This window comes from Scyliorhinus torazame, chromosome 16, assembly GCF_047496885.1.
Source record: "Scyliorhinus torazame isolate Kashiwa2021f chromosome 16, sScyTor2.1, whole genome shotgun sequence".
Lineage (NCBI taxonomy): Eukaryota > Metazoa > Chordata > Chondrichthyes > Carcharhiniformes > Scyliorhinidae > Scyliorhinus > Scyliorhinus torazame.
The window spans coordinates 191622667-191635461 of NC_092722.1; the positions used below are offsets into that span (position 1 = coordinate 191622667).

Consider the following 12795-nt stretch of genomic DNA (forward strand, 5'->3'; position numbering starts at 1 on the left):
TAAATGAACAAAAATGGGAGCAGGATTAAATGGATTATTGTTAGAAAATTGAGATGGTTTAAATAATTGATATTTGTGGGTAATATGAATAAGGTTTAATTTTAAGCTTAATTTGTGCTTCTGTATTTGTGTGGTAAGGTGGGGTTAAACCCTTAATTTACCTTCATATTAAATAGTCTGTGGCTTTTAGTTTCACTTTAGATTTTGCCTGCATTGTAATTAAGGGTTTGCAATGTAAAAGCAATTACAAGTTTTAAAATAAACAAAGCTATGGCTTAGCAGCCAGAGGCCCACACTAAAAAGTAGCAGCATTTGAGTTCAGTTGGAACCGGCTAAGTGTGAAGAAAGCAGCTGTCACAGAAATGCCAACGGAGAACTAGGACATAGGGCAGAAAGAGAAGCCCCAGGAAGACTGAAATCAAAGGGACAAAGAGCTGGAATCTGAACAAGGTAATGTTCACTGCAGTTAAAGCAAGAGGCAGAGAGAGGCTCTGTGTTAAAGACAGAGCTGAAAAGAGCAGACCTGGCCAAGTTGGTTAGTGAGAAGCCAGGGTTCTGAAGTAATGTTACGGTTGGTGACACCATAACGCAGCCTGTGAAGCAATGGTGTTCTGTTGGCGTGGCTGGGTACATGAGAGATTGTGCAGAAGCTTGAATACACGTGGCACCTGAATCCAGGGCAGAGGAATACTGAAAGGAGAGGTTGAAATCCTGGATACGGATCCTTGGTGAAGGCACCCAAGAGAAAGCATTGTTTGGGAGAAGATTCCAAGCATATTCTTTGATAGCAGAGTTTGGAAACACTTCTGTGGAAGTCAGAGTTCCAGTGAGACCAGTTGGTGCACCGAGCATATAATGGGGGGCATTTGATGAGAAATTCTCAGAGATTGTATTGAGTGGCGTCAGCTGCTTGGTTTTAGAGTGGGGTGTGTCTGACCACATTTCACCTGTTGGTTTACATGGACTGTGTACTTACTGAGAACATTAGAGTTTAAGATAGATTTTGTAACGTGTGTTATCCCTATAAACCTGTAAATATCTGTAACGGCATAACTGGGGTGAAGGAGTATTATATTATGGTTAATCTTTTCTTATTTAATAAATGTTTTGTCCTTCTGTTAAAGGTTAATCAGCAGTCCTGCGACTCTGTTAATCCACGTCTCTAAACAAAAAATAAAAGTTGCAATCTACTGAGTTGGGAACGTAACAGCAGGGCTGAATGGCCTGTACTATGTATCCTATGTAAAGATTACACAAATTAGGGTTGTATTTCTGTAATTTAGAAGGTTAAGGGGTAATTTCATCAAAGATTTCAAGGTGTGAGGGAGGACAGATAAAGTAGTACAGAGAGAAATGATTTCAGCTGGTTCAGAAGTTCTAATAATACTCATCTTTATTATTGTCACGAGTAGGCTTACATTAACACTGCAATGAATTTACTGTGAAAACCCCCCAGCCGCCACACTCCGGTGCCTGTTCGGGTACACAGAGGAAGAATTCAGAATGTCCAATTCACCTAACAGCGCGTCTTTCGGGACTTGTGGGAGGAAACCGGAGCACCCGGAGGAAACCCACGCAGACACGGGGAGAACGTGCAGACTCCACACTGACAGTCACCCGAGGCCAGAATTGAATACAGGTTCCCAGTGCTGTGAGGTAGCAGTGCTAACCACCGTGCCGACCAGAGATAAGGATAAATTTCTTACATGGTCGTGAATCTTTGTAATTCTCTACCTCAGGGAGCTCAGTGCTCTGTTGTCGAGTATGTTTTGGACATTACTTGGATTAAGGGATTGCGCAGATAAATGAAGCTGAAATCAAAGATGGGCCATGATTTTACTGAATGAAAGGCCACGTCACAGGGCCACATGACCTACTCCATTATAATTATTTATGATCTCTGAGTCAAAGATTGTGGGTCATTCTCCAGACTCAACCCCAGAATCCAGTTTTGCACTCCAGTTCTGTACTGAGGGGGTGTTGCACTGTCTGAGGTGCTGTCTTTTTGGATGAGTCCCGTTTGCCCTCCAAGGTACAGGAACCCATGAAGAGGTTTGTAACTTCAAGAGAAGAGCAGAAGGAAGGGAAAATGCCACAAGGGAAAGACCATCACCAGGTTTCTGGAAAAGGAGGAGGACATTCAGCCCCTCAAACCAGTTCCACCAGTCAATAAGATCATGGCTAATCTCCGACCTAACTCCATATACCTGTCATTGCCCTATAACCTTAAGGATAATTTTATTGGTCAATAAAAGATGTTCATAAAGCTTTGTAAGAAGATATTAATGCTCCTTTAACCCAACACGCGTCATTTGATTACGAGAGTTATTATTTCTTCCATCTGTAGGCCGGGGTTTCCTGCAAACGGCTGGAAAAGTTCTTAGGAGGTGAAAACTTAGACACCTCAGCAATTCGGCAGGATCCCAGCTATGGTACGTTGAGTAAGAGAAATGTAAGAGCAGCTTAGTTATTGCTGATGTATCAAGGCCACTGTCTGTGTTGGAATATTCATAGAAACATAGAAAACAGGAGCAGGAGGAGGCCATTCAGCCCCTCGAGCCTGCTCTGCCATTCATTATCATGGTTGATCTTCCAACTCAACAACCTGTCCACGCTTTCCCCCCCCTATCCTGTAAACCCTTTCGCCCCAAGAGCTATATCAAACCGCTTCTTGAAAGCACATGTTTTGGCCTCAACTGCTTTCTGTGGGAACGAATTCCACAGGCCAGCCACTCCCTGGGTGAAGGAATTTCTCCTCATCTCTGTCCTGAATGGCCTAGCCCGTATCCTCAGACTGTGACCCCTGGGTCTGGACACCCCCACCATCGGGAACATCTTCCCCGCATCTACCCTGTCCAGCCCTGTTAGAATTTTATAGGTTTCTATGAGATCTCCCCTCATTCTTCTGAACTCCAGCGAATACAATCCTAACCGATTCAATCTCTCCACGTTCGTCAGCCCTGTCATCCCAGGAATCAGACTGGTAAACCTTCTCTGCACTCCTGCTCTAGCAAGAATATCCTTCCTTAGATAAGGAGACCAAAATTGCACACAATATCCCAGGTGTGGTCTCACCAAAACTTCCCTGCTCCTGTACTCGATTCCTCTGGCTATGAACCCCAATACATTGTTTGCCTTCTTTACCTGCTGCACCTTCATGCTTACCTTCAGCAATTGGTGTACAAGGACACCCAGGTCTTGTTGAACATTTCCCTCTCTTCCCATTCAGATAACAGTCTGCCTTCTTGTTTTTGCTACCAAATTGGATAACCTCACATTTATCCACATTATTCTGCATCTGCCATCCATTTGCCCACTCACTCATCTTGTCCAAATCACATTGAAGGATCTCTGTATCCTCCTCACAGCTCACCCTCCCCCCCAACTTTGTGTCATTTGCAAATTTGGAGATATCACATTTAGTTGCCTCATCTAAATCATTAATATATACTGTGAATAGCTGGGGTCCCAGCACCGATCCCTGCGGTACCCCACCAGACACTGCCTGCCATTTGGAAAAATACCTGGGGCGGGATTCTCCCCTACCCGACGGGGCGGGGGGTCCCGGCAGGATGGAGTGGCGTGAACCACTCCGGCGTTGGGCCGCCCCAAAGGTGCGGATTTCTCCGCACCTTTAGGGGCCAAGCCCTCACCGTGAGGAGCTAGCCCCGTGCCGGAGTGGTTGGCGTGCTGCCAGCCAGCGGGAAAGGCCTTTGGCGCCACGCCAGTCCGGGCCAAAGGGACCTCGCCGTTCGGTGGAAGTCTGCGCATGTGTGCGAGCGTCAGCGGCTGCTGACGTCATCCCCGCGCATGCGCGGGGGGGGTCACTTTCGCATCAGCCATCGCGGAGGCTCTGGCCGAGGCGATAGGAAAAGAGTGCCCCCCACGTCACAGGCCCGCCTGCGGATCGGTGGGCTCCGCTCGCGGGCCAGGCCACCGTGGGGGCACCCCCCGGGGCCAGATCTGCCCGCGCTCCCTCCAGGACCCCGGAGCCCGCCCGCGCCGCCAGTCCCGCTGGTAAGGTAGGTGATTTGATTCACGCTGGCGGGACTGGCATGACAGAAGCGGGACTTCGGCCCATCGCGGGCCGGAGAATCGCCGGGGGGGGGGGGGGGGGGGGTCCGCCAACCGGCGCGGCGCGATTCCCGCCCCCGCCGAATTTTTGGTGCCGGAGAATTCGGCGGCCGGCGGGGGTGGAAATCACGCCGCCCCCCGGCGATTCTCCAACCCGGCGGGGGGTCGGAGAATCCCGCCCCTGTTTATTTCTTTGTTTCCTGTCTTCCAACCAGCCCTCTATCCATCTCAATTCACTACCCCAATCCCATGTGCTTTAATTTCCCACGCTAATCTTTTATGTGGGACTTTGTCGAAAGCCTTCTGAATGGCTCCCCCCTTCATCAACTCTACTCGCTACATCCATGAAGAATTCCAGTAGATTTGTCAAGCATAATTTCCTCTTCATAAATTCATGCTGACTCTGTCTGATCCTACCACTATTTTCCAAGTGCTCTGCTATTAACTCGTTTATAATGGACTTGTGGTAGTCACCACTAATGTATATATTGTATATATAGGATGTTGATATAGGTGCTTTACGGTAAGGCCCCTGTACTACAGGTACGGGGGTAGATCCCTGCCTGCTGGCTCCGCCCAGTAGGCGGAGTATTAATATGTGTGCTCCCAGTGCAGCAGCCATTTCGTCAGCTGCTGTAGGAGGCCCCACATCTCAGTGTAATAAAGCCTCGATTACATCCTACTCTCGTCTTTGTTTAATTGATCGTGCATCAGGACTCCAGCATTTTCCCCACTACTGACGTCAGGCTGACTGGTCTATAATTCCCTGTTTTCCCTCTCCCTCCTTTTTTTAAATAATGGGGTTACATTAGCTACCCTCCAATTTGTAGGAACTGTTCCAGAGTCTATAGAATCCTGGAAGATGACCACCAAGGCATCCACTATTTCTCGGCCACCACCTTAAGCACTCTGGGATGTAGACTATCAGGCCCTGGAGATTTATCGGCCTTCAATCCCATCAATTGGGCAAAGAAAAATCACCGTTGCCAATGTTTAACTTATATCCCAAGAAGGAACGGAACTTCCTGAGCATCTCCCCCACGTAGGCGAGAGGGTCCCAAATAAGGAGAATTCGTTCCCAGTGGCAGGAGCATGGGTGACCAGAGGACGCAGATTTAAGGTGATTAGCAATAGAACCAGAGGCAATACGAGGAAATGTTTAAATAGCAAGTGAGTTGTAATCTGGAAAGTGTGTAAGCTGTTTTAATATTAACTTTCTAAGGCGAACTGGACAGCTTTTTTCTTTGTAATTTTAAGGGATGTGGGTGTCACCGACAAGGCCAGAACTTGTTGCCCATCCCTAATTGCCGAATTGAATGGTTTGCTGGGTCTTTTCAGAGGGCATTAAGAGTCAACCACAATGCTATGGATCTGGGGTCAAATGTAGGACAGGCCAGGTAAGGACGGCAGATTTCCATCCCTGCAGGGCGTGGGTGAACTAGATGGGTTTTCAACAGCGATCGATGATTGTCTCATGGTCCCCGTGATTGAGGCTAGCTTTCAATTCCAGATTAATCAATTTGATTACAATTTCACCAGCTGCATTGGCACACTTGAACCCACGCCCCAGTCGGGAGCATCAGCTGGGCCTCAGGATTGCTGGTCCAGTGACATTACCACTACCCCACTGTCTCCCCTAAACACTTGAAGGGAAAGATTATCAGGGCTACGTGGCAAGAGAAGGGAAGTGGAATTAATTGTCAGCTCTTTCAAAGAGCCGGTACAGTATGATGGTCTGAATGGCTTCCTGCGCTGCATCATTGTGAGATTCTGCCTATTGTATACAGTCGGGCAGCGTAAGTAAATTGACATTTCTTGACTCCAAAAGCAATAACTTTCCATCTTGTCCTTCCACCAGAGTCTGCAGTCAGCTTTTCAGACGCCACCTTTTCCTGGAATAAAAATGAGAATCCTACCATTAAGAAGTGAGTTGTTTTTGTGTAGATATGCCTTGCTGGTGTGCTGAAGCTGGGCATTTCTGAGGATCATATTGTCGTCCTAATGTTGCAATAAACCTTCTTAAGAAAGGATACAGGTGAGCGAGGGAGTTGAGACGTGATTTGTTTCTGTGGCTATTCTCTGGCATTTTGTGCCGCCCCCCCACCCCACCCCATCCCCACCCCCACCCCAGCGATTTAGCCCAGTGTGCTAAACCAGCCCCTTGATAGAGGCCAGGGGATTGTTTATGGCTATGCGAGAAAGCCGACGGGACCCAGTTTCAGCATCTGATCTGAACCCCAGATCCTCTGACAGAGCAGCACCCAGCTGGTGCTGGGCAAGGAGTGCCAGCTTCAACTTTGTGCTGCAGTTTCTGGAGTGAGAATTGAACCCACAATGAGAAGGCAGGAGAATGGGGATGAGAAAATATCAGCCATGATTGACTGGCGGAGCACACTCGATGGGCCGAGTGGCCTAATTCTGCTCCTATGTCTTATGGTCTTATGGTCTAAGGCTGACACCAGGACCCAAGAAATTTCCTGTTCTGATCGATCACAGTTCTTTATCTCAGGGGGTCTCCACTGCCACTTGTGATGTTCATTTATGTTTTATTCCCTCCAGTGTTACACTAGACATCAAACAAGGCAGCCTGGTCGCGGTGGTGGGAAGTGTGGGAAGTGGCAAATCCTCCTTGATATCGGCATTACTGGGAGAGATGGAGAATGTCAAAGGATTCATCAACATCAAGGTACTGAAATTCACCCTCCGCAGAATTCCTGCTTCTCCAAATTACTGTCATGTCCTTGTGGGAGGGGTGACTCTGACTGGGAATTCCCTCGCAGCTTCTTCCATTCTTTTTGCCCAGCTTCAGTGGAGGTGCAGTGGGAATCTTGTATCATAGAATCATGGAATTTACAGTGCAGAAGGAGGCCATTCGGCCCATCGAGTCTGCACCGGCCCTTGGAAAGAGCACCCTACTCAGCCTACACCTGTACCCTATCCCCGTAACCCCACCCAACCTTTTTGGACACTGAGGGCAATCTATCCTGGCCAATCCTCCCAACCTGCACATCTTTGGACTGTGGGAGGAAACCGGAGCACCCGGAGGAAACCCACGCAGACACGGGGAGAACGTGCAGACTCAGCACAGACAGTGACCCAGCGGGGAATCGAACCTGGGACCCTGGAGATGTGAAGCAACTGTGCTACCATGCTGCCCATTTTCTCTCTCTCACACACACACACACTCTCTCCTCATTCCCTTCCTCCCCTGAATCTGTGGATTCTCACTGGGGTACGGTTACCCAGACATAGGCAGCTACCTAACACTTTACCCATTGTAGGAAGCGTATATGCCACACTTCCCAAAGTTCCACCAACAGAACAGGAGAAGGTCAAAAGATATCGACCTGCAAGTTTGTGTCTTTATATTGTTCATTCATGGAATCTGAGAGTGGCTGACCACCCCTAATTGCCCTCGAGAAGGTGGCGGTGAGCTGCCTTCTTGGACCGCTGCAGTCCATGTGCTGTAGGTAGACCCACTGTGCTGTTTGGGAGGGAGTTCCAGGATTTTGACCCAGCGGCAGTGAAGAAACGGCCGATATCTTTCCCAGTCAGGGTGGTGAGTGACTGGGAGAGAAACCTCAGGGTGGTGGGGATCCCATGAGTCTGTGGCCCTTGTCCTTGTAGATGGTAGAGGTCTGGGTTTGGAAGGTGATGTCTAATAAGCCTTGGTGAGTTGCTGTAGTGCATCTTGTAAATGGTACACCGCCTACCACCGTGCATCAGCGGTGAAGGGAGTGAGTGTTTAAGGTTGATGGCAGGTTGATCAGATGGGCTCCTTTCCCTATCGAGCTTCTATAGTAGAAGATTTACAAAAGGGGTTGACGTATGAATGAACAATAAGTTATATATTCTGCTATGTAATGTCAGCTTGGTTGGAATGGTGCTATGAGTGGGAACTTAGCTGAAGAACTGAAAGTAAAGGGTTGATTCAGGATTCACCAGGGAGAACGAGATACTTACAAGGTCAAGGGATCAATAAATTAATCTGCCTGAACTGCTCCTGCACATGGAGCCAAATGTTAGCATTAGCAAATGCTAAGGGTTTAAACTAATGCAGCAGGGGCATGGGAACCTGGATTGTAGTTTTAGGGTAAGGGAGAATGAGAGTATAGAGGTCAGGAGCACAGATTTGACGTCGCAGGAGGGGGCCAGCGTTCAGGTAGGTGGTTTGAAGTGTGTCTACTTCAATGCCAGGAGTATACGAAACAAGGTAGGGGAACTGGCAGCGTGGGTTGGTACCTGGGACTTCGATGTTGTGGCCATTTCGGAGACATGGATAGAGCAGGGACAGGAATGGATGTTGCAGGTTCCGGGGTTTAGGTGTTTTAGTAAGCTCAGAGAAGGAGGCAAAAGAGGGGGAGGTGTGGCGCTGCTAGTCAAGAGCAGTATTACGGTGGCGGAGAGGATGCTAGATGGGGACTCTTCTTCCGAGGTAGTATTGGCTGAAGTTAGAAACAGGAAAGGAGAGGTCACCCTGTTGGGAGTTTTTTATAGGCCTCCTAATAGTTCTAGGGATGTAGAGGAAAGGATGGCGAAGATGATTCTGGATATGAGCGAAAGTAACAGGGTAGTTATTATGGGAGACTTTAACTTTCCAAATATTGACTGGAAAAGATATAGTTCGAGTACAATAGATGGGTCATTTTTTGTACAGTGTGTGCAGGAGGGTTTCCTGAAACAATATGTTGACAGGCCAACAAGAGGCGAGGCCACGTTGGATTTGGTTTTGGGTAATGAACCAGGCCAGGTGTTGGATTTGGAGGTAGGAGAGCACTTTGGGGACAGTGACCACAATTCGGTGACGTTTACGTTAATGATGGAAAGGGATAAGTATACACCGCAGGGCAAGAGTTATAGCTGGGGGAAGGGCAATTATGATGCCATTAGACGTGACTTGGGGGGGATAAGGTGGAGAAGTAGGCTGCAAGTGTTGGGCACACTGGATAAGTGGGGCTTGTTCAAGGATCAGCTACTGCGTGTTCTTGATAAGTATGTACCGGTCAGACAGGGAGGAAGGCGTCGAGCGAGGGAACCGTGGTTTACCAGGGAAGTGGAATCTCTTGTTAAGAGGAAGAAGGAGGCCTATGTGAAGATGAAGTGTGAAGTTTCGGTTGGGGCGATGGATAGTTACAAGGTAGCGAGGAAGGATCTAAAGAGAGAGCTAAGACGAGCAAGGAGGGGACATGAGAAGTATTTGGCAGGAAGGATCAAGGAAAACCCAAAAGCTTTCTATAGGTATGTCAGGAATAAGCGGATGACTAGGGAAAGAGTAGGACCAGTCAAGGACAGGGATGGGAAATTGTGTGTGGAGTCTGAAGAGATAGGCGAGATACTAAATGAATATTTTTCGTCAGTATTCACTCAGGAAAAAGATAATGTTGTGGAGGAGAATGCTGAGCCCCAGGCTAATAGAATAGATGGCATTGAGGTACGTAGGGAAGAGGTGTTGGCAATTCTGGACAGGCTGAAAATAGATAAGTCCCCGGGACCTGATGGGATTTATCCTAGGATTCTATGGGAGGCCAGGGAAGAGATTGCTGGACCTTTGGCTTTGATTTTTATGTCATCATTGGCTACAGGAATAGTGCCAGAGGACTGGAGGACAGCAAATGTGGTCCCTTTGTTCAAAAAGGGGAGCAGAGACAACCCCGGCAACTATAGACCGGTGAGCCTCACGTCTGTAGTGGGTAAAGTCTTGGAGGGGATTATAAGGGACAAGATTTATAATCATCTAGATAGGAATGATATGATCAGGGATAGTCAGCATGGCTTTGTGAAGGGTAGGTCATGCCTCACAAACCTTATTGAGTTCTTTGAGAAGGTGACTGAACAGGTAGACGAGGGTAGAGCAGTTGATGTGGTGTATATGGATTTCAGCAAAGCGTTTGATAAGGTTCCCCACGGTAGGCTATTGCAAAAAATACGGAGGCTGGGGATTAAGGGTGATTTAGAGATGTGGATCAGAAATTGGCTAGCTGAAAGAAGACAGAGGGTGGTGGTTGATGGGAAATGTTCAGAATGGAGTACAGTCACAAGTGGAGTACCACAAGGATCTGTTCTGGGGCCGTTGCTGTTTGTCATTTTTATCAATGACCTAGAGGAAGGCACAGAAGGGTGGGTGAGTAAATTTGCAGATGATACTAAAGTCGGTGGTGTTGTCGATAGTGTGGAAGGATGTAGCAGGTTACAGAGGGATATAGATAAGCTGCAGAGCTGGGCTGAGAGGTGGCAAATGGAGTTTAATGTAGAGAAGTGTGAGGTGATTCACTTTGGAAGGAATAACAGGAATGCGGAATATTTGGCTAATGGTAAAGTTCTTGAAAGTGTGGCTGAGCAGAGGGATCTAGGTGTCCATGTACATAGATCCCTGAAAGTTGCCACCCAGGTTGATAGGGTTGTGAAGAAGGCCTATGGAGTGTTGGCCTTTATTGGTAGAGGGATTGAGTTCCGGAGTCGGGAGGTCATGTTGCAGCTGTACAGAACTCTGGTCCGGCCGCATTTGGAGTATTGCGTACAGTTCTGGTCACCGCATTATAGGAAGGACGTGGAGGCTTTGGAGCGGGTGCAGAGGAGATTTACCAGGATGTTGCCTGGTATGGAGGGAAAATCTTATGAGGAAAGGCTGACGGACTTGAGGTTGTTTTCGTTGGAGAGAAGAAGGTTAAGAGGAGACTTAATAGAGGCATACAAAATGATCAGGGGGTTGGATAGGGTGGACAGTGAGAGCCTTCTCCCGCGGATGGATATGGCTGGCACGAGGGGACATAACTTTAAACTGAGGGGTAATAGATATAGGACAGAGGTCAGAGGTAGGTTCTTTACGCAAAGAGTAGTGAGGCCGTGGAATGCCCTACCTGCTACAGTGGTGAACTCGCCAACATTGAGGGCATTTAAAAGTTTATTGGATAAACATATGGATGATAATGGCATAGTGTAGGTTAGATGGCTTTTGTTTCGGTGCAACATCGTGGGCCGAAGGGCCTGTACTGCGCTGTATTGTTCTATGTTCTATGTTCTATGATACAGACCTTCCGATTTCTCACCCCATGCTTTCTCCCGGTGGTTTGGGGCTTTTAGGGTTCGTTTGCCTACGTACCTCAGCAAGCATGGATCCAGAATGATACTCTACAGGACAACATCTTGTTTGGTTTGGAACGGGAGGAATCTCGGTATCAGGAAGTCCTGGAGGCCTGTGCTCTTCTGCCAGACCTGGAACTGTTACCAGCTGGGGACCAAACGGAGATTGGAGAAAAGGTACCAGAGAGAGAGAGAGATGGAAAAGTGGTGGAAAGATTCGGCCGATCTGGCAGCGCCTGTGGAGAAAGTGTTCCTCGCTCCACCGATGGCTGCCAGACCTGCTGGGTTTTTCCAGCAATTATTGTTTTTTTATTCCAGGTTTCCAGCGTCCGCAGTGTTTCGGTTTTATTAATGACTGAACGGAAATGCTCGATTTAGGCTGGCAGTCACCTGACGTTTTTTTAAAGACGTGTGTTCCAATTTTCATTTGCCTTTTACTGAATGTTATAGTGAGAAACCTGGGCTGCATCTCTAATATTCTTGGTCTCATTGTGTTAGAGAATCCCTACAGTGCAGAAGGAGGCCATTCGGCCCATCGAGTATGTACCGACCCTCTGAAAGAGCACCCCACCCCGGCCCGCACTATCCCTGCAAGCCCACCTAACTAACCTGCGCAGCGTGGGACACCAAGGGGCAATTTAGCGTGGCCAATCCACCTAACCAGCACATCTTTGGTCCCGTTAAGATACGGATGGTTGCGCAAAGAAGGGCTTGCGCACCTAAAATAACAGCCCCACCCTAATAAACAAAGGAAAGGAATTAGAGGGGATGGTGATTATGAGGAGGGTTAGAAAAGGCTCTATCTGAAAAGGGGATCTGTTAAAGCACCAATAAGGACCACGGGGAAGCCACTGGGGGCGACCCCACCAACTGGAGCTTGTTGCAAACGAACAAAAAAGCCGTCCCGAAGCAGGGCCTGGTCTGATTAGTTCTCCCAGCAAGGACTGGACTGGGGGCGAGTTGCTGCTTGAGCAGAATATTGTATATAGTTAAATAAACCTCCATTCTCTTACCGCTGTCTTCCTCAAGTTACTACACTGCCGACGAGGGAAGAAGGAAACTTCAGACTCGCTCGTGAAGCCACCTAGCCCACAGGTTATTTGCTATCCCGGAACAAAGGGACATAGCAGTTTGGGATGCCACTATTCGGGAACCTGGAAGCCTTTGATGTCAGCCTGGAAAACTGGACTCAGTATGCTGAACGCATGAGGTACTTCTTCCAGGAGAACGGGGTTTTGGAGAAGACCGTCAGAACGTCGTCCTCCTGACCGCCTGCGGGGCCTGACTTTTGGATCCAAATCCTTTGATGGGCTGCTCGCTTTGGCTTCTGAACACTATGACCCCAAACCTTCTGTAATTATGCAGCTGTATCGTTTTAATACGGCGGTGCGGTCTCCAGGTGAATCGGTCACTGATTTCTTGACCCGCCGAAGGCGCCGAGCTGAGCATTGCGAGTCCGGGCCGACCCTCTCCGAAATGTTGAGGCTAGTGTGTAGCATTAACAACACGGCCACGTGATAATGGAAATGGACACTGGAGTTGCTGCCTCCATCGTGGACCAAGGAACATTCCGGCAACTCCACACAGTGATCATGATGCTGACATTGCACGGCACCAAAGCAAGGATGGCAACCTACACCG

General features: G+C 48.3%; 1 protein-coding gene across 1 annotated transcript in view; it reads left to right on the plus strand.

The window, feature by feature from the left end:
* Positions 1–12795, plus strand: part of abcc2 (ATP-binding cassette, sub-family C (CFTR/MRP), member 2) — a 154603-nt gene that overhangs the window by 65128 nt on the left and 76680 nt on the right. The window contains 4 exon segments of the mRNA XM_072479697.1: positions 2348–2432; positions 5933–5999; positions 6634–6760; positions 11155–11331. Of these exon segments, the coding sequence (XP_072335798.1) occupies positions 2348–2432; positions 5933–5999; positions 6634–6760; positions 11155–11331 (456 nt within the window).